This window comes from Microchirus variegatus (genome assembly GCF_963457635.1).
Source record: "Microchirus variegatus genome assembly, chromosome: 1".
Taxonomy (NCBI): domain Eukaryota; kingdom Metazoa; phylum Chordata; class Actinopteri; order Pleuronectiformes; family Soleidae; genus Microchirus; species Microchirus variegatus.
In genome coordinates, this window is record NC_139802.1 from 7,505,527 (window position 1) to 7,525,001 (window position 19,475).

The 19,475-nt window shown below is 39.5% G+C and overlaps 1 protein-coding gene across 1 annotated transcript in view; it reads left to right on the forward strand.

The window, feature by feature from the left end:
* The window catches only part of aplp1 (amyloid beta (A4) precursor-like protein 1), a 34,410-nt gene extending 18,956 nt beyond the window's left edge, over positions 1–15,454 (forward strand). Inside the window, exons 2-17 of the mRNA XM_083897104.1 lie at positions 679–858; positions 1,973–2,102; positions 3,302–3,414; positions 5,143–5,336; positions 5,424–5,734; positions 6,524–6,651; positions 7,908–7,982; positions 8,107–8,265; positions 8,373–8,501; positions 8,781–8,880; positions 8,971–9,138; positions 9,237–9,257; positions 9,356–9,414; positions 9,512–9,577; positions 9,689–9,832; positions 12,521–15,454. Coding sequence (XP_083753230.1) covers positions 679–858; positions 1,973–2,102; positions 3,302–3,414; positions 5,143–5,336; positions 5,424–5,734; positions 6,524–6,651; positions 7,908–7,982; positions 8,107–8,265; positions 8,373–8,501; positions 8,781–8,880; positions 8,971–9,138; positions 9,237–9,257; positions 9,356–9,414; positions 9,512–9,577; positions 9,689–9,832; positions 12,521–12,619 — 2,076 coding nt within the window. The 3' untranslated portion in view covers positions 12,620–15,454. The remainder of the gene's footprint in view (positions 1–678; positions 859–1,972; positions 2,103–3,301; positions 3,415–5,142; positions 5,337–5,423; positions 5,735–6,523; positions 6,652–7,907; positions 7,983–8,106; positions 8,266–8,372; positions 8,502–8,780; positions 8,881–8,970; positions 9,139–9,236; positions 9,258–9,355; positions 9,415–9,511; positions 9,578–9,688; positions 9,833–12,520) is intronic.
* Positions 15,455–19,475: the final 4,021 nt, after the last annotated feature.

Consider the following 19,475-nt stretch of genomic DNA (forward strand, 5'->3'; position numbering starts at 1 on the left):
ACATATGGTACCTTTAAAACAAGATTTCTGATTACAATTTTTTAGTTTCTTTGCTCCACATAACAAAGATATCATTAAAAACTGAATCATTTCGGTTTGTGGACAAAACAAGACATTCAAGAACATCGTCCCAGTGTGCTATCCCAGGTTTGACAAACACTTTTTTAAACATTTTCTGACGGATTTTATGGACGAAAGTAATTGTGAGTTGCAGCTCTATGCACGTGCATATTTTGGTTCAACTTCCTTTTATTCCTCCTGTCTCTTTTTCCACTACTGTTGGCAAACATGAAGGATAAACCATGAGTCAGTATCTCAGGTTATTTGTTCGTTTTATTTAAAAAGAGAGTCTTTCTATTGTTATTTAACTTCTTTGGTTCACTAATATTCTCTTAAATCTTGCAGCGTGCATCAACTCCTCCTGTGCATTTGCATCCTGTTCCTTTCCTGCATCGTTGCTCATCGGCTTCGATCTTTCTCTCACTCTCGGTCTTTGCACGCTGGCCTGCACTCTCAGTTTAATGTTGGATAGTGCCGAAGTGCATTTAGGAATTATCTGTGGTCTACCTGCCCTGGATCAGCTTCAAACACAACATTATCTTTGCACTGTGTTTGCATCGATCCCCCCCTCACCTCTCATGTCTCTCTCGCTCTCTGCTCTTCCTCTCTGCTCTCTAGGCTCTCGCCATGGCCAAGGTGACTGGGCCAGGCCCCCAGGAGGCAGAGCCGCAGATTGCCATGTACTGTGGCCGTCAGCTCCTGCACATGAACCAACAGACTGGACAGTGGGAGCCGGATCCTCAGGGCCGACAGGGCTGCTTCAAAGACCCCAGTCAAATCCTGTCCTACTGTCAGGAGGTAAGGTCTCTTCTAAACAGCACCAGTGTGGATCAATAATGTCTAACAGCAGCATTATCAAAATCAGAATCTTACTGGTTAAGTGGAAAATATGAAATCAACAAGACAACGGGAAAACGAGACAAATGTAATTATTTCTCACTTATTTGGTTTGCCTCGTTTAATCTATATAGTTAGCTATATATAGCAGAGAGCGATGGTTTCCTGTAATATATACATATACAGTATGTGTACTTTCAACACACTTGTCCTTCAGAAATATTAAGTTATAATTGGAAAGACAATCTTCCACCATGTGTAACTATCTTTCAATCGATTGTAGGGACATTGCAACCTAATAAACATCAACGTGTTAATATGCCAGATTATAGCTACTGTAATTTACATCTTTAGTCCCTAGGCAGGTTAATGGATCGATTCAAATACTACTTTTTGTGCTTCACATTACCTGAACTCTACAGTAAATTAAATAAGATGGGAATTCAGAAATATTATTATATATAAGTGAGTGTTTAAAGGTCCCATATTATGCAAAATCAACGTTTAGTCATTTAAATCCTCATCTCATCAGTCGGCAAAGTGTGAAAAAAAAAAAGATGACTCACTCATGTTTTTGTGGTCCTCCTCAGTCTAAGTACAGGAGATAAAATGCACGATGTTGACTTCTATTCTTGGCTCCACAGTGCAGCACAGAGTCCTACGCAAACGTCCAGCCCCAGAGGATTTATCTGTCAGGGTGATTGAACTGCTGTGGCGATTCATCCTTATGGTATTTTGACCAAAGCATGTCACAGACATGTTCATTAGGACACCAGGGAACTAGGTTAACTTATAGAAATAGGGTATAATACGAGTCCTTTAACACATGAGCAGTTTGAGGATATGTTGCTTGACTGGTTCCCTTGTTAGTCTTCTCCCCTGCTGACTCTGGTCCCTTCCTGTTTTACCCTGATCCTGCCACATTGTGCCACCTGAACTAATGCCCAGACCTCCATCTCGGATAAAACTGTTTTCCTGAATGCTGCTCCTCTCGTCTTCTACCCCTCTTGTCCTGTCCATCCATCTATCTGTCTCTGTTGTCTCTGTTGTCTCTTGCATGTGCTTGTACATCCAGATGTACCCAGCGCTTTCGATCTCCCATATAGAGGAGTCAAAAAGATCTGTCACCATCCGCACCTGGTGTAAGAAAGGTTGGGGGCACTGCCAGACACATCCGTTCATTGTCCTGCCGTACCGCTGTCTAGGTAAGAACAGCACACGTCACACTGCCATTAGAGATTTACAACAACATGTACAAGATTGCATTTCCTGCATGCTCTTGTGTGACTGAGCCAAACACAAAAGAAGCTCGTTTTTCTATATAAATCTATGTGTGCTCAAGGTCATGCCATCTGTTTGGTGAAATGAGTTGAGAAAGGAAGCAGAGCAGAAACATGGTGAGAGAGCCAGACTCAAATAAAGAGCAGGGACTTTGTATTCATTCTTCTCGTATCAGTACACACACGCTTCTGAGAAATCTCAGTATAATAGAAATACGCTAATGTCCTCGTTTAAAAACCATCTTTATCTGGTTTGGATGAGGATATTTGTACCAGTCTTGTCTGTCTGTTAAATATGAAACCACAGGGAGCAACAAACAACAGATCACCACATTTACTATGACTATGTATTACAATTTAACACATTTCAAATATAAAAACTATGACATACGACACAAAGACAAACAGTGATTCTGCCTCAAAGTGTGCTCCAAATACATCATACTATAAGCATGATTGTAGATGTTTTCTCTCCCACTGCCTCTGAGTGTTCAGTTCAATACAAAAGCACCGGCGTACTGCAGCTCCACAGTGTTGCAGAAGAGTCTTGCCTGCAACAAGCCACTAGGGGATAATATTACCCAACAAAAGATGAGGGGGGCAGCGTATTAGTAATGAACAGTGAGTCACTCTGGAGTCATGAGGCACTTTTATCGTAGTGTTGGAGAGAACTGGCTCCATCTTGTTTGATTTCCACTGCACTGCCTGTTATAGGAATGAAAGCATTCCCTCATGTAAAAGAAGAGCAAGTAAACCCAATTAACCAGAAAGAAACTATATACAGCAGAACTTCAGTCGTCTGTGGCTTGTTGTATTAAATAAACGAGTCGTCTGCAGTTATTATCTTCATAATAAATATTTTACACTCATTATAATCAAAGCACATTTTACTTTTTGTCTCTGACTTTACTACTGTAGTTTGTCTGTTCCAAATGCTTGCACTTAACGCATTGATGCTTTTCTGTCCGACCTAATTTGTGCATCTTGTCACCATTTAACTATTCTGGTTCACTGGCAGGCTTCTGTCTGAATTATTGTGTTATATTATCACAAAATATGCTGCAAAATGATTTGAAAATCTGCCTCACACTGACTTCACCTTCTCGTCTCTGTCGTGCTTGCAGAGGGCGAGTATGTGAGCGAGGCTCTGTTGGTTCCCGACCGATGCCGATTCCTCCACCAGGAGCAGATGGACGCTTGTGAGAGTTACGTGTACTGGCACAACATCGCAAAAGAGGTGAGACGTGACGGAAACGGGCAACTTCGTTCATCATTTGTACACAGAAGGGCCGCTGATGCACAGTGGACTTTCCATGTTCACAGTGAACTGTCCAGTGCAAATGTAAAGACATCATAGACACGTCACATGGTGTGATGATTGTTATGTCAGTAACGCCTACATGAGCCAAGTTCAAAATGTAACATTCCTTTTTGCCATCAACTGTTTATATTCCAAAAGGTTTAAAAAAAATAATAGAACTTAAACTGTTATATCTTGTTATATGAGAAGTTATTTTGCCAAATTCCAATGAAAACGTACACATAAAAAGATATTATATATGTACAGTATACATATATATACATATTCATTTATACATATATATATCCACATATATATGCATATACATATAAATATATATCCATTTACACATACATGTATACATATAGTACACATACATATATGTATATATGTGCATATACATATATATATATAAACACATACACATATACATATATATATATATATATAAACCGTGCAAAAAACAATATGAAAGTACGGACATCAGCCCAGTTTCTTACAGAGTACTGCAAGTCACACAAGTGCAAGTCTTAACCTTCAAGTCTCAAGCAAGTCAAGTCGTATGAATACAGAAGATGAAGATTATTCCCGAGATATTCCACATTTAAGGATGTTAAAAAAAAAAAAAAAATTCTCAGAACTACCAGAGATTTATCTGTCACAGAAACACTGTATTACTCATACTATGCTTCATGGTCCCATATAACTGAATTGTTTATATTAAAAAAGTATATGACTAACATCAATCAAATGAAAATGTAAAGCACACTGACATTAGGCCTACATTAAACCATGGAAATACATTTCAAATATCAGGCTTAAAATAGCAACCAACTGACTTCCTGTCTCATCTTCCTTTGTAGGACTCAAAGTGTTTAATTAAATTTTGCGTAGTCGTGTTGGTTTCACTCTGTTGCCTGGTTTGTGCACAAGGCCACAAGAGCAGACACCCGATGTTTTCTGTGTTTCCAAACCAAACAGTAAATTCTCAGTATTTGAGAAAATGTAAATATTATATAAGTCAAGTGAGTTTGAGTTATTTTTCCTCAAGTCTAAGTCGAGTGTTTAACCAACATTAGTCAAGAAAGTGTCAAGGCGCCAAATTTTGGACTTCAAAACCTCTGGTTTCATATACTGTACTCACATGTGTCATGTAACAAAACAATGGCAGACATGTTCTAGATCACATGTGTCAAACTCAAGGCCCGGGGTCCAGATTTGGCCCGTCACGTCATTTTATGCGGCCCGCGAGTGATTAATGGGTCTTAAAAATCAGTGTTAAAATAGGTCTATGCTGCTTTAAGGTGTGTGTTGACCATAAACTACATTTCCCACAATGCACAGCGATTGCATTACCCGCAAAGTGACGGCACTGCCACTAGATCACAGTGTATCATGGTATATGCATCATGCGAAGAGTGAAATTGAATAAGTAATAAATACATAAGTTATTTAGCAATATGTTACGGAGTAGTTGCCTTTATTTTACATTATATTTGGTTAAATTTAGTTATATTTATTCTGTATGACGGTTACATCTGGCCCTTTGAGGGTAACCATTATGCTGATGTGGCCCTCAGTGAAAATACGTTTGACACCTATGTTCTAGCTTCTAAATGTCAGTGTGTATTTGTAACACGGTATATGTTGTTGTTTTCCTCTCAGGAATGCACTGCAGACAACCTCGAGCTTCACAGCTACGGGATGCTGCTGCCATGTGGAAATCATTTCCGAGGCGTGGAGTACGTGTGCTGCCCAGGTCGAGGGAACCCCGGTGGTAAAGGAGACGCAGAGGAGAGAGACGTCCCTGCTGGTATTCAGACATTCACGTCACAGACCAGTGGAAAGCTAAATTCTGTGTAAGACGCTAATATTACTCAACTTGACCTTCATGGAGATGCTGGAGTGGTCGCCAGAGTAACCATTGTTCCACTTTTACCACACAGGACCAAAGTAATGGCTCCCACCGCGAGCCCCTCTCCTGACACAGATGTAGATGAGGCAGATATGGAAGAGGAGGATGATGAAGTGATGGAAGAAGAGGAGGAGGAGGAGGAAGAGGAGCAGGAGAGGGTTGTCGACGAGGAGGACGTGGATGAGGAGGAGGAAGAGGAGGCAATAGCTGTGAAAGATCCAGAGGAGTATGAATACCCTACTGACTCAGGTCCCGACCCGACATCAGACTATCTCGACTCTTTCAACTACGAGAAAAGCCACAAAGCAACCAGCTCATCATCAGCGGTGAAGGACGACAGCTGTGAGTGTGTTTTTTTTTTTCTGCTCAACCTTTCATTGAGTGCGTCTGTAATTGGACTGTTGTCCTTGTCCTAGACAAAAACGAGAGGAGAATCAATTTATTAAATGAAGTGTGTCTGCCTCCACTATGTTAGGTGGTAATATTCCCCATTTCAGCTTAGTTAGTTTCCAGTTTAGCTGCTATATCGAGTGCAGGTGCGAGTCTTCCTACCATCCATGAAATTAAAAATGATTAAATTCTTTGAGCTGGCCAAAAAATGTCCAAAAAATGTTCCATTGTTGCATGTTCCAACAATTACAGTGTACATGTTATTTCCCTCTCTTTTGCTATTTTTGACCTTGAATTTAAAGGTTCATTATGTAATAAATCTAAAGCAACTGGCCATAAAATCCTCCTAATATGTCACAGAGACTCAGGAATAATGTTCATATAACAAACTGAACTCACCAACAACAACAGTACAGCCAAAATATTTGCATTAAAAAAAAATCTTTTGCAGACTGCAAATCCTGTTTATGTTTTGAAATCATGTTTTGGCATGTGGCGCCACCTACCGCCGTCTACCAATCATTGCAGTCAGTAGAGTATCAGCTGCCGAGCAACCACAGGTTGCCAGTTACGTCAGAAAACGAAACCTAAAAGACCTCGGTATTTTGAATTTGAATGTAGTAACATTTTTTAACGTTTTTGGCCACATTCTTACATATGGCACCTTTAATCACTACATATGTTCTCTCTGGCTCTTTTTCATGACAGCAGCATCCTCTCTTTTCTCTCTTTCCCGTCCAGTGCCTACGCCCCGTCCCACAGATGGCGTTGATGTTTATTTCGAGAAGCCCGTGGACGACACCGAACACGCCAACTTCCTGCGTGCCAAAACTGACTTAGAGGATCGCAGAATGAAGCGCACCAATGAGGTGAATTTCACAGGTTGACAGATCGGATCATAAATTATTGCACTCGCTGTTACTTTGCCGTCAGAACTAAACTAATTGTCAGAATGACAGGGCCAATGCTCTGCACATGTTATTCCACATGCCACCCCAAAATAACATGGACAGCATATACTTTTTTTTATTCTCAAGTATAATTAAATTTTTACCTTCAATAGTTACGTGCAAAATACTGTTTGCCTGACACTGAAGTTGTCTAAATATAGAGTTTATCATGCAGCACATCAGACTGTTTGCATGCATACGTCTTTCTTTGCTCAGTATCTCAGGACAGTTTCTGTACGGCTTGTAGATTTTCTTTTTGATTTTGGCCGTGATGCTGCACACAAAAATAAATGATGTTGTTGCGAAGTCTTGTTGCTCGAAAAAAAAAAGAAGAAAAAAAAAGAAGTTGATACAAAACATTGCAATTTCCTGACAAGACATGGCTCATGTTAAAGTCCTCCATTTTGTTAAGATGTTTCAGAATTTTGGGAGTTACGTATATTTATTATTCATTTATTTTCTCCTAGAGAATTTGATGAGATATCACACGTGTCCTTTCAATCACACTAAACACCACTCACACTGGGTAACTTTCATACATAAATGCATTCTTGGACTGCTCCCCTCGTATCTCTGTGAACTCTTGGTTCGTAAACAAACTGGCTATGCTCTTTGTTCTCAAAGTACTCTTCAAATGTCGATCCCAAGAGTGAGAACAGAGCTTGGGAAAAAAAAAAAAAAAAAAAAAATGTTTAAATACACCAGCCTGTCACCCTGGAGCGACTTTGAAAAGGACTTGAATATGTCGGAACTGATCACTCTGGGTGAATTTAAATACATTTTATAGGTCAGAGGAAAGTGTTCTCTTGGTGGATGAAGCTGCTCTAATTGAGATCTGATTAATGACCTGTTTGCTTGTGTTGTGGTGCTTGTTTTTTATCTATCGTCTGTTTTTACGATGTAACTTTTAAGTGCACCGATGCGACCGTCTTGGCCAGGTCTCTCTCTCTATTTTAGTTGCAATGAGACTTTTCTTTAAAATACATATACATATACACATAAATATATATATATATACACATACATATATATATATATACATACATATATATACATATACATACATACACAAATATACATATATACACATATATATACATATATGTATATATACACATATAGCAGCCAATCCCTAGCTTTATAATGTATGTGATGATTATGTGTCTCATTGTCAGATCATGAAGGAATGGGCAGAGGCAGACAACCAGTCAAAGAATCTGCCAAAGTCAGATCGACAGGCGCTGAATGAGGTAAGTTTGTCATCCTGCTTCATCGACTTTATTTTTTTTGTATTATTTTTTTTAAAATTGAAATTCTCCAGTTGAAAAATGCAACATCATCCCTGTATCTGCTCCTTCCTCTTTGCTCTCTCAGCACTTCCAGTCTGTGCTGCAGACACTGGAGGAGCAGGTGGCTGGAGAAAGGCAGAGGCTGGTGGAGACCCATCTTGCCAGAGTTGAGGTAATTCTCAACAACAACCGCCGCCTTGCGCTGGAGAACTACTTGACCGCAGTAGAGTCGGATTCCCCACAGGTAAGGACATGACGTGAATGAAAGCGAGTAACAACAAAAACACAAATTATCTCTAATAGCCAGTATCTGTATCTCAGTGCATGGCTTTTCTTCACCTTGTTTCCCAGGCGGAGCGTGTTCTGCAAGCGCTGAAGCGATACATGGCTGCAGAGCAGAAGGACCGCAGACACACACTCAGGCACTACCAGCATATTGCAGCTGTTGACCCCAAGAAGGCCGAGCAGATGAAGTTCCAGGTTTGTGACTCTCACACACACACACACATCTGTGCTTTTGCCATGATGTGAGGCTCCTCTCTGCTGATCGTAAAGCACACAGGACATGAAGATGCTGCAGACTTTTATAAGAACTGATCTCAGATCACAGCCACTAAATCTATTTTCATTAAAACACATTAAAGCCAGGCTTTGTTGACTTATTTTATAAAAAACTTATTTTTTTACATGCATGACTCGATGAAAAGTCAGTGCTTCTCTCCGTCTCTTCGCTGCTTCATGTATTTGAACATTTTTCAGGTGTACACACATCTCCATGTGATCGAGGAGAGGATGAACCAGAGCCTTGCTCTGCTGTACAAGGATCCAACTCTGGCCGAGGAACTGCACAACGATATCCGTAAGTCAACGGTCACACGTCATTTTGACAGCTTCGTGTTATCGATATTGACCGTTTTGTTTTTGTTTTTTCTTCGTGTCCCGCCTGCAGAAGAGTTGGTCAAGGCAGAGCGAGGAGACATCAGCGAGCTCATGACCACCTCCTTCTCTGAGACTCACACGACAGAGGTGCGCCTGCCAGCGGAGAGCGAGGAGGAGAAGGATGATGAAGAGGAGGAGGAACGAGCTTTCCAGAACAGGCCGTATCCTCCCCGCATCGGTACACTCCCTCACTTTGCTCATACACACACCTACAAACATCCTTAAGTCTTTCCCTCTTAAATGACACATTTCCCTGTTTTCTCTCACTCTCTCCAGAACCGCAGGCTAATAAGGAAGGTAAGCTCGTGAAGCATGATTTTATTCCTTACAATTGTGCGCTATTTTAATTTTGCTCGCAGTGTTTCCTTGTTTAACTCCATCAATCGTGTCTCCAGGGTGTGAATTTGATTATAACACATCTGAGAAAGGCCCTACTTATGAATATGAGGAAAAGGTAAGATGGTGTTGAATTTATCTGGTGAAATTTGACACGGACGCCTGTTCAGTAAACAGTCCGAATAAAACTCTTCCGTTTTTTTTGCCATGCACAGATCAACACCTCTGCAGAGCTCAAGCAGGTCGTCAACAAGCCTTCTGAGATCGCAAGAGATGAACTGGTAAGGTTTTGAACGCAAACATGAACTCAAATAAAAATGAGTTGTCATCATTTGTCCATTTATGCCATTGGTTGGTCTTATCTGACACTGCAAATGTCCCTTTCTCCATAGCAACCTGATGCCTTGGAGACATTTAACCGTGGTGCCATGGTGGGCTTGCTGGTTGTGGCTGTGGCAATCGCTATGGTGATGGTAGTCAGTCTGCTGCTCGTGCGCAGAAAGCCATACGGAACTATCAGTCATGGCATCGTTGAGGTACGAGCCCCCCTGTAGGCCTTTTTTAAGAAATCCAAAAGTAGTTTCACATGATCGCACCTGTGTTCTTATGCCACTGATGTTAGAGCCAGTAGCTCATTAAAGACTCTGTGGCTCTGTCTGAATGCAGGATTAAAACCTGTGTGTTCAGGTGCTGCTCTCTGTCAGGAGCTCTGTGTTAAAACCACAGTGGACACATTTAAAGACAGGCAGGGTGTCCATGGGGTCTTAAATAGTATTACAAGTTGATAAATCAATTTTGGGAAAATTAAAAAAGTATGCATGAATGTATTTAATCTCCTCCCCGTGTTTGTTAAAAACAAAGATGCGCAGGCGTGCTCGCCCTGCAAGATCAGCGGCAAAATCGTAAAAACTTGAGTCAAACTGTAAAGCCAAAATGTCCACTAGTTCCGCATTTGTGACCTTACTAGTACTACTAGTGTGACCCACAATGTATACTAGTAGCACTAGTGAGACATTTATGATCTTACGAGTACTACTAGTAGAGGGCAACATGTCTACTAGTACTACTAATAACAGCCAAAATGGCTACTAAGGGACAATAATGTGTACTACTAGCATCTTGCGACAGTGAATGCGCTCCTCCTGGTGCAAAATAATCGCATGAAATACACTCCAAAATCGTAAATGCTTCTCAATTTTTTAAACTTTTAATTACAAACTAAAACTGCTGTAAGTTAAATAAGTTACAGAATGAAGTGGCGATAAGGTCTTATACTGCATATGTCCTGACAGGGTAAGCAAAACAGCCTGCCTGACACAAACGTCATCTTGTTCAGGCTCGCGTAAGAAACAGCTCATAATGTGAATTCACAATATCGGTAGACTACCGTCATTACTAATCGAGTCTGTCAGTGTTTCAGGCTGACCTTTGCAGTGCATATTTTCACAATGCTGATGCGTCACCTTATTAGTCAGTTCACTGCTTGCACACTGAATGTGCATGTGTGCAACAGCCTCTTTTCTGTTCTACTGTGGTATTGTGGTAACTTAAATTCATCACTAAGTTCCCATGAGAGTTATTTATGATGTGTTTTTTTTGTTTGTTTGTTTGTTGTGGAGAATATTTGTTGCTGAAGTTCACATCTACAAACATCTTCCAGTCCTGCATGACTGATATATTTTATGCTCAACCCTAGATAAGAGGATAAAAGAATGGCTGTTTCTAGTAGATGACAGTTTACATACATGCAGAAGAGGCAACCACAGAATAATATGGAAGCAAAACAGAAAGAATTGAATAAAAAAAAAGGACGACTTTTATGATTTACTGTGCAGTATTAACAGTTTACAAACAGACGACATTTTCTACGACATTCTTCTTTTTTCAGATTCATAAGCTGTTTTTCTTAGTATTTTAAAGGTCCCATATTATGCAAAATCAACTTTTTAATCATTTAAATCCTTATATTTGGGACTCTGGGGGCCGTATCGGTCGACAAAGTGTGAAAAAAGATGAGTCACTCATGTTTTTGTGGTCCTCCTCAGTCTAAGTACAGGAGATAAAATGCGCTCACTGGGACGTCACAATGCGCTAAATTCCCGGGATTGTTATTTCGCGGAGCTCCGCTTTGTCCGTAAAACACACGAGAGTGCTGGCGAGGGCAACGGTACCTGAAGTCTGAAGTCCGCAAAAAGTTCTATTCTTGGCTCCACAGTGCAGCACAGAGTTCTACACAAACTTCCAGCCTCAGAGGATTCATCTGTCCAGTGGATACATGTTATATGACGGCAATGGCCCTGCTAGAGCCTGCAAATGATCACTTTTCCAAATGCTAACTGCTGTTAGCTCCCAGTAGACTCTGTGGCTGATGTCATTTCCTGTCCTTTAAGTTTCGTTTTACTTTTACTTCATCCTTATGGTATTTTGACCAAAGCACGTCACAGACATGTTCATTAGGACACCAGGGAACTAGTTTAATTTGGAGAAATAGGGTATAATATGACTCCTTTAAATGTGTTTATTCAGGCACACAGCATACATTTGACCAATTTGTGTGCTGTATTGACAGCTTGAGGGAAAACAAAAGTTTAAAGGTGCCATATGTAAGAATGTGGCCAAAAACGGTTACTACGTTCAAATTCAAAATACTGAGGTTTCGTTTTTTGACGTAACTGGCAACCCGTGGTTGCTCGGCAGCTGAGACTCTACTGACTGCAATGATTGGTAGACGGCGGTAGGTGGCACCACATGCCAAAACACGATTTCAAAACATAAACATGATTTGCAGTCTGCAAAAATATTTTTTTTAATGCAAATATTTTGGCTGTACTGTTGTTGTTGGTGAATTCAGTTTGTTATATGAACATTATTCCTGAGTCTCTGTGACATATTAGGAGGATTCTATGGCCAATTGCTATAGATTTATTACATAATGCACCTTTAATGCATACAACTGTACAAGTAGGAAGTTGGAACTCTCACTGTTTCCTCCTCGTTCTCCTGTCGCACTTCCTGCTATCATCATGGCTATGACTGCACGAACAGAAGAGTTAGTGCATAAGGGCAAGTGGTGTGTGATTGTGCTCCTTTTACTGTATATCGCTCTCCTCTGCTGGGAGTGTGTTTACAGCCCTCTCAAAGCTGAGGTCATGTGTGTTGTCGTCAACCCAGTGATTTAGTCATTTACTGTGTGATAATTTGAGCCACTGTGTGTCTCTCAGCAGGTCGACCCCATGCTGACGCCAGAGGAACGGCAGCTCACCAAAATGCAAAACCACGGCTACGAAAACCCGACCTACAAATTCTTTGAACAGATGAACTGATGATCCTGGGGCCACCAACAAGTCATGCCTGACCACTTCTACCACCCCCCCTCCCTCCCCCCTGCTGTAACAGTGGTACACTCCTCCCTTTGACGGATTTATGATTTGTTAAAAGATTAAAAAAAATAAGTTTGGGGTGCATCCCGAACCCATTGTAGATGACCAACAGCAAACCTATTATCATCATTACCAGAATGTGAATAATAAGATATGATGCAAACTTTTATAATCCTCTGCGTTAGAATCAAAAGGATTGTTCTTTACTTTCGTGCTGCACAACTTTTCATACTCGTGAAGACGTTCACATCACAGGCAGAAAATAAAACAAACAAACAAACATCCCATTGGCATGACTTGACCTATTGCTCCTCACTAGACACTGAAGTTGAACGGTGCGTAATGCTTTGTAGTGTTTATATTTCAGTAGTGGTCTATTTGTTTCAAATTGAACCACGGGTTTGATCTAATGTATCCGTGTAGACGAGTGTGAGAGGCGGCCTCGTTAAATTAAGGTGTAATTTGAACATTTGAAACCCACTCAGCGAGATAAAAAAGGGCAATTATCAAGCTCGTTGTCTAGACTACCCTTACCTCCGCGTGTGACTGTAACATTCGACAATACCTCTGATATTAGGACATTAAGCGAGGATGAGGAGGCGTTTGCTTTGAATGTGTGCGATACTTTAATTTAGAAAAAAAAAAAGAAAAAAAAGACCACACCAGTTGATAATCTGTGCTGGTGGTACAAAAAAAAAAAAGGATCTTTCCTCGTTATCATTGATTATTTGGGCAAAATATACCAAATATTCCATTTAGCTAATTTAGACAATGAATAAGTTCCTTTTATTTGTACTGCTACCTAAAAAAAAAAAGCAAAAAACAAAAAAACACACAGTAAAAACAGAATAATCCGAAGTCCGTTATTTTAAGTAAAAGCATGACAACTTGGTGTATGATGCTGCTGTATTTATTTGTGTTGTTCCCGTCATTGCTTTTGGAAATGTCAGAGTGGACACTGTAAATAACGTTACGAAAGATGTAGACATTTCTATGATTAATTTGCATTGATGTAACGGAATAATACATAACAAAAGTACATTGTGCTGTTACGAGAGGGAGAAAATTTTTTCCTAACATGGCTGATTGAAAACGGACTGTTGTAAAAACCAGCACAAGACAACGACACAGTAACTTCTTTCTGAATGTATTTAAGGTAGACGTCGAGATTCCATTTCTTTTTTTTTTCTTTCCAGTAATGCATCGTTCACTGTAGGACACCTTAATAGGAGTAGTGTCGTTCAAACACAACCACGGGTCAGACTTCATGATCCTGAGGCCCTTTCTCATCACTGAATGTAGCAGCCGGTTCATTTTCACACTGGACAGAAAACAAGAGGGACTTCAAAGTTAGGCAGCGTAGTTTAAAGAGGCCACAGCTAAAGTAGTGACGCGTCGCGACGCGTGTTCTCAAACACTCAGGCTTAATAGCAGCAAAAACACACTGTTAATCTACCAATTTGACATATTTGGGGCTTAACATTCAATATTAGCACTCCATTAAGAAAAACTATATTTAAGTTCAAATCATCTTCATTAATAGAACTTCACCAAATGACTCACTGTAGTTTATTTATGGTCAACATAGTAGCCTGTATAGGTGAGTAAAAAGGGGGTTTCCCCCTATTTTGTGTCTGATTGGTGTCATTTTCATTTCTTTTCCCATTTTAAAACCATCTGATGGTTCCGAAAAGTCACATTTAGGAGTGTTGTTTTTGGTTCCATCAGGGCTTTATTTGATATATGTTCCAGATCATGGAGATCATCCTGTCCCCACACTGGTGGTAAGATTCCTTTAAAAGAACCCGTTTGTTTGTCTATTCAGAGGAAACATTGTTCACTTGTAACTTGTGCTTTTCTTTTGTAAAGTTTGCTTTGAGATATAAGGAAAAGTGTCTTTGACGGTAAGAGTTTTTTGGATTGATTTATCGTTAATCTTCGGGTTTTCTCTCGCGAGGCAGGACGGCTGGATCGCAGGTCGCAGTTGCGTTATGACGGGTAAAGAGGAGTCATAGCTCTTGTATAATTTGTACAGCTTACCTTAGTGAATGAAAAACGTTGTATGTTCACAGTTTAAGTCAGTCGATCTTGTAATGATACTACTGAAACCATAGATGAGAATAAGCTTGCCTGTGTTTCCCAAACCACTGAAGGTTTCCTACCAGCATTTAGCAGACTTAGAATGGTGTATACTGTAGTTACTCAAATCACATTTGTACGTACATCCTCTGTCGAGTTCTAAACTCATTTGTTGGTCTGTCCCCTTACTTCCCAACAAAATATAAACAATGTTATTGAGATTTTAATTGCTGCATTATTGCCTTTTACAATGCTGTGTTTTGGATGTAATTATCCTGTATTTTTTATTTATATGTAATACTCGGTTGGATTAAGGGTCATTGCTTTTCACTCACACGTGTAAATTTTAGAAGTCTGTGCGGAGGAAAAAACACACGTTTTTAATATTCAGAAATGTGAAATATAGACAGACTTATAGCCTCTGCCTAATTGACAAGGAGTGGCACCAAGCACAAGTAGAACAAAATGACTCCATTTGTGCACAGGTTGCTAAGTGTTAGATATCGATTCCGTCCGTCTGATTTCAATTATCGTGCATTGATTCTAGGGACGTCGATCGCAATCGTTGAGAGAGCTGTTCTTCATTTTCATTCAGACCTTTTAACCAAAGACGTGCTCCACAAATAAGCAGACAGATTCTGATTTGGCAAAATGTCCTCTGTTGTGTAACTGTACTTGTCAGCAATCTGAGAAATTAAAACTGGTTGAAGCTAATTAAAAGTGTAATAAAAAAAAAAAACGAGTGACCCATAAAGTACTGAGTCTGTGCTTTATTTCTTTTTTTTTTTTTTTTGATTGTCTATTGGCAATGATGCTGCTACCTGTATCATAAAACCCTGTGATGTACAAACCACAGTCATGAGGTTGAAACTATCACAGTTACTCACTGGAGAATGTGTTTTTGCTAAGTTCTCCTCCTCCCGTAACTCCTCACTCTGAGTTCTTTGGAAAAAGAAACCTTAAGTTCACTTCAAACATTCTAATATAGATTGCAATTTGTTCCACGAGTGAATACATTTATGTCGGTGCAGAGATTGTGATTGGATATCATCTGTTTTTTTATCAAAGTCTCGTAATATAAGATAAGGTTCTTCTTCAGTTCACGCGGCGTAGTTTCAGTTACTTCCTAAGCCACAGTGTTGTTTCTGTGAAGGCAAATATGAAATTACATTTCATATGTTAGGAATAAGCTAATACACATTATGACCTCATAAACCCCAGTCAAGCTTAGCAAACAAAATATATGCTTGTCCAGTTTTAAAGCCATAATTTGTCAAAGTTGTCTTATTATATTGGGTGCAAGTTGACAACTTTTCTACTCACATTAGTTTAAAACTGTTTATGAAAGCAACACTAGCGCATACACAATTTGATTTCCAGTTTATTATAGCAGCATAAGTAACTGACAAGTATTTTCCTCTAAAGTTGATGCATGTGAAATGCAGAGGTGGAAAGTAATGATTACATTTACTGCGTTTCTGCAAATGAGCAGGTTTTTTTGTGTACTTAATAATTTTACTCTTACTTAAGTATGTTTTTTGGGAAGTACTGTACTTCACTACGTTTTAAATCACATCCGTCACTGAGCACATATTTTATTTTATTTAATTAAAAACAATTAATGTGAAACGCGTGTCCCCCTGTCCTTTCTGCACGACGAAGAAAGAACCTTGTAAAAAAAGTTACTTTTACATTTTTTAAGCTACTTTTTTTTTTTTACTTTTACTCGAGTACATTTTTAAACAAGTACTTTTACTTGTTCTTAAGTCAAATTTGATGAAAAATAGTGGTACTTTTACTTGAGTAGAGTATTTCAGTACTCTTTCCACCTCCGGTGAAATGACTTATAATATCCTGTAGCTGTATATCGGCTGTGTGATGAGCACCGGTAAACTTCAGACCCTCTGAAAACCAAAAAGTTGACACAGTTTCCAAGTACCGTTTAGCCTGACAGTCACATCAGGTTCATTCACATTCAGTTTGCTGACAGTCACTTGCGTGAATAGGCCCTCCCCCCACGCTTCTTTCACCCACAAATTACAAAGAAGTGTCAAGCCCCAGCCCCTTCACCCCGCTCAGCTTCACTTCTTCCAAACCACAACACTGACTGGTAGTCCTGCTTACCCAGATTACCGTGAAAAAGACTCTGCAGCCGTACAGTGACAGTTTGACATCGATGCATCCAGCACACATCAGTCATCCTGAGAGCGGTTCCTCTGAAGTCGGGCTGCTCACATATCCACCGCTGAGGTGATGTAAGACGACGCGTATATAAAGGCCCCAGACTTTTATCACATCACAGTCTGAGTGTGTGCGTGTTGTTCACTTCTGCAACACTTTGATTCATTCAACAAAACAACAATATGAAACCCCTTACTATGCAGAGATATAAAAGCTTAAGTGGGTGTATCAAGGAGGTTTTTGCGCAAGCTGTGCGCTTGATGCATTAAAAAGAAAATTTACATCTATGTCACTACACTAAGTGTTTGGGAGCTTCTACAAAAAAAAAAAAAACAGTTAGACACCTGTGAGTCAGCACTGATGCTGCGTATATAATAGCTCCTCATGTGTGTGTGTGTGTGTGTGTTTTGGGGGGCTGCTAGTACTGATATTACTGGTAGGTGAAGCCCTGTGCATCAGGTCTCCTGACCTTACTGTACTAGATGACATTTAACTGCTGGTTTAATGCTAATTTGTCTGAGAGGAGTCAGACTGTCCGGTGGTTTAGTCGATGCCTCACAGAGAGGTGTTCACTGTGGTCTTAAATTACACACACACACACGCACACACACACACACACACCTTGCACACAAACATGCAAGACACCTCTGTTGCACCTCTCCTCCTAATGCATCAACATGTCAAACGAGTGATCACAGGGAAAACAAACGATTAGGAAAGCACCTCGTGGTTAACACCAAACATGACACAATTAAGGTGAGAAAGACATTTAAGTTTAAATGCTAAACACTTACTTTACTGACCTGCCTGTCCAAGAAGTGGAGCGCGCTGCATTACTGTATTTATACATGTCCATGCAGTTTGTTTTGCATGTTTTCTTTAATGTTCAGATACGTGTTTATTTTGTTAAATTGACTTTGAGTAAGTGTTACGTACTAAGTTGAATGACATACAATTCTTTAGATTAGAGAACACAGGGTTGAGCACCTAGCTGCAAAAATACAATTGTACAGTGAGTAAAAGACACGTTTTAAAAAAAACAAAAACAAATTGATTCATCAGTTTCACTCAGTAGCAGTTTGAGTTTTTTCACCTTCGTACTGCGTCAATCCACTGTTTGCTTTAATCAGAACATTAATCACGAGTGAGTTCGTGGAAAGTGATCCAATATTGGATAAGAACATCCTTCCCAGAAGTTATCAGACATTTCGTCTTTGTTTACGGCATTTTGTGTCATCCTCATTACAGTTTGGTTTATGTTATTAGTTTGTGACTACTTTCTGCACACTCCGCAAGGTTTGCTCCTTCCTTTGCAAGGTTCGTAAATCTCTTATTGAACTCTTTTGGTCAGACCCACAAAATCACAACTTTTATACTTTATAATACAAAACAGTGCAAAATCGCCTGCACCCAAACACTTTTCTGTTTCTGTGTCCTGGAGATCAGCGTCGTAGAAAAACACCAATGAGTCAATGAACATTTTTGCAATAATGGAGCAAGAAAACCCGTCCAGAAATGGTTAATTGAGTCATAACAACAATTTAAAACAAAACAAAACACTTTAGATTAGTGAACACATAATCACTATTAAGTAGGTGCTTACTAATATAACTAATTACCAATTAAGAGCTAGTATGCTACATATATTATATGTAGCATACTAGCTCTTAATTAGTAATCATTAAGCATGTTTTAACACGTTATTCGGTAACGTACACGTGCGGTAACTAACTAACTAATTTAGCATTAGTTAGTATGTCGTTTATAAACACTGTTATAAATGTATAAATGAGCGAGGTGCAACAGCAGTCACTTGTAAGTCGATCAAAGAGGTCTTTTGTTGGAGGTGGATGCTGATTGGCTGCTTGAGTACAGCAGCTCTTTGGACACTGATGGGATGAGTAAAACATTTATAACTGTGTTTATAAACTACATACTAATGCGTATTCGTGCGTTTATAAATGACAAATTCAATATTTATTAATGCTTAACTAATGCTAATAGTGTGCACTTATTATAGAGTGTTGCACCTTATCCTACATAACCTTATTCTACCTCTATTACGACATGAATTAAGATTTTTCCAACATAAGGCGTTAATGCGTGCTTACTGATAAAGGGCTAGTATGCTACTTTTATGCATGTCAGTAAGCACCTAGTTAATGGTGAATGTGTTCCCTAAACTAAATTCTTTTGTTTTTTGTTATTATTGTTATGACTCAATGAAGCATTTCTGGAGGGGTTTTCTTGTTCCTTTATTGCAAAAATGTTCATTGATTAATTGGAGGTTTTCTACGACGCTGATCTCCAGGACTCAGAAAAAACGTTTACGTGCAGGCGACAGTGGACAGTTTTGTATTATAAGTGTGATTTTGTGGGTCTGACCAAAAAAATAAATAACTTGTTGGCGATAATAAAATAATACAGAATGTGTTACTCAGAGTTCAATAAGAGATTTACGAACCTTGCAAAGGAAGGAGCAAATCTCTGGAGTGTGCAAAAAGTAATCACAAATTAAATGACATAAACCGAACTGTAA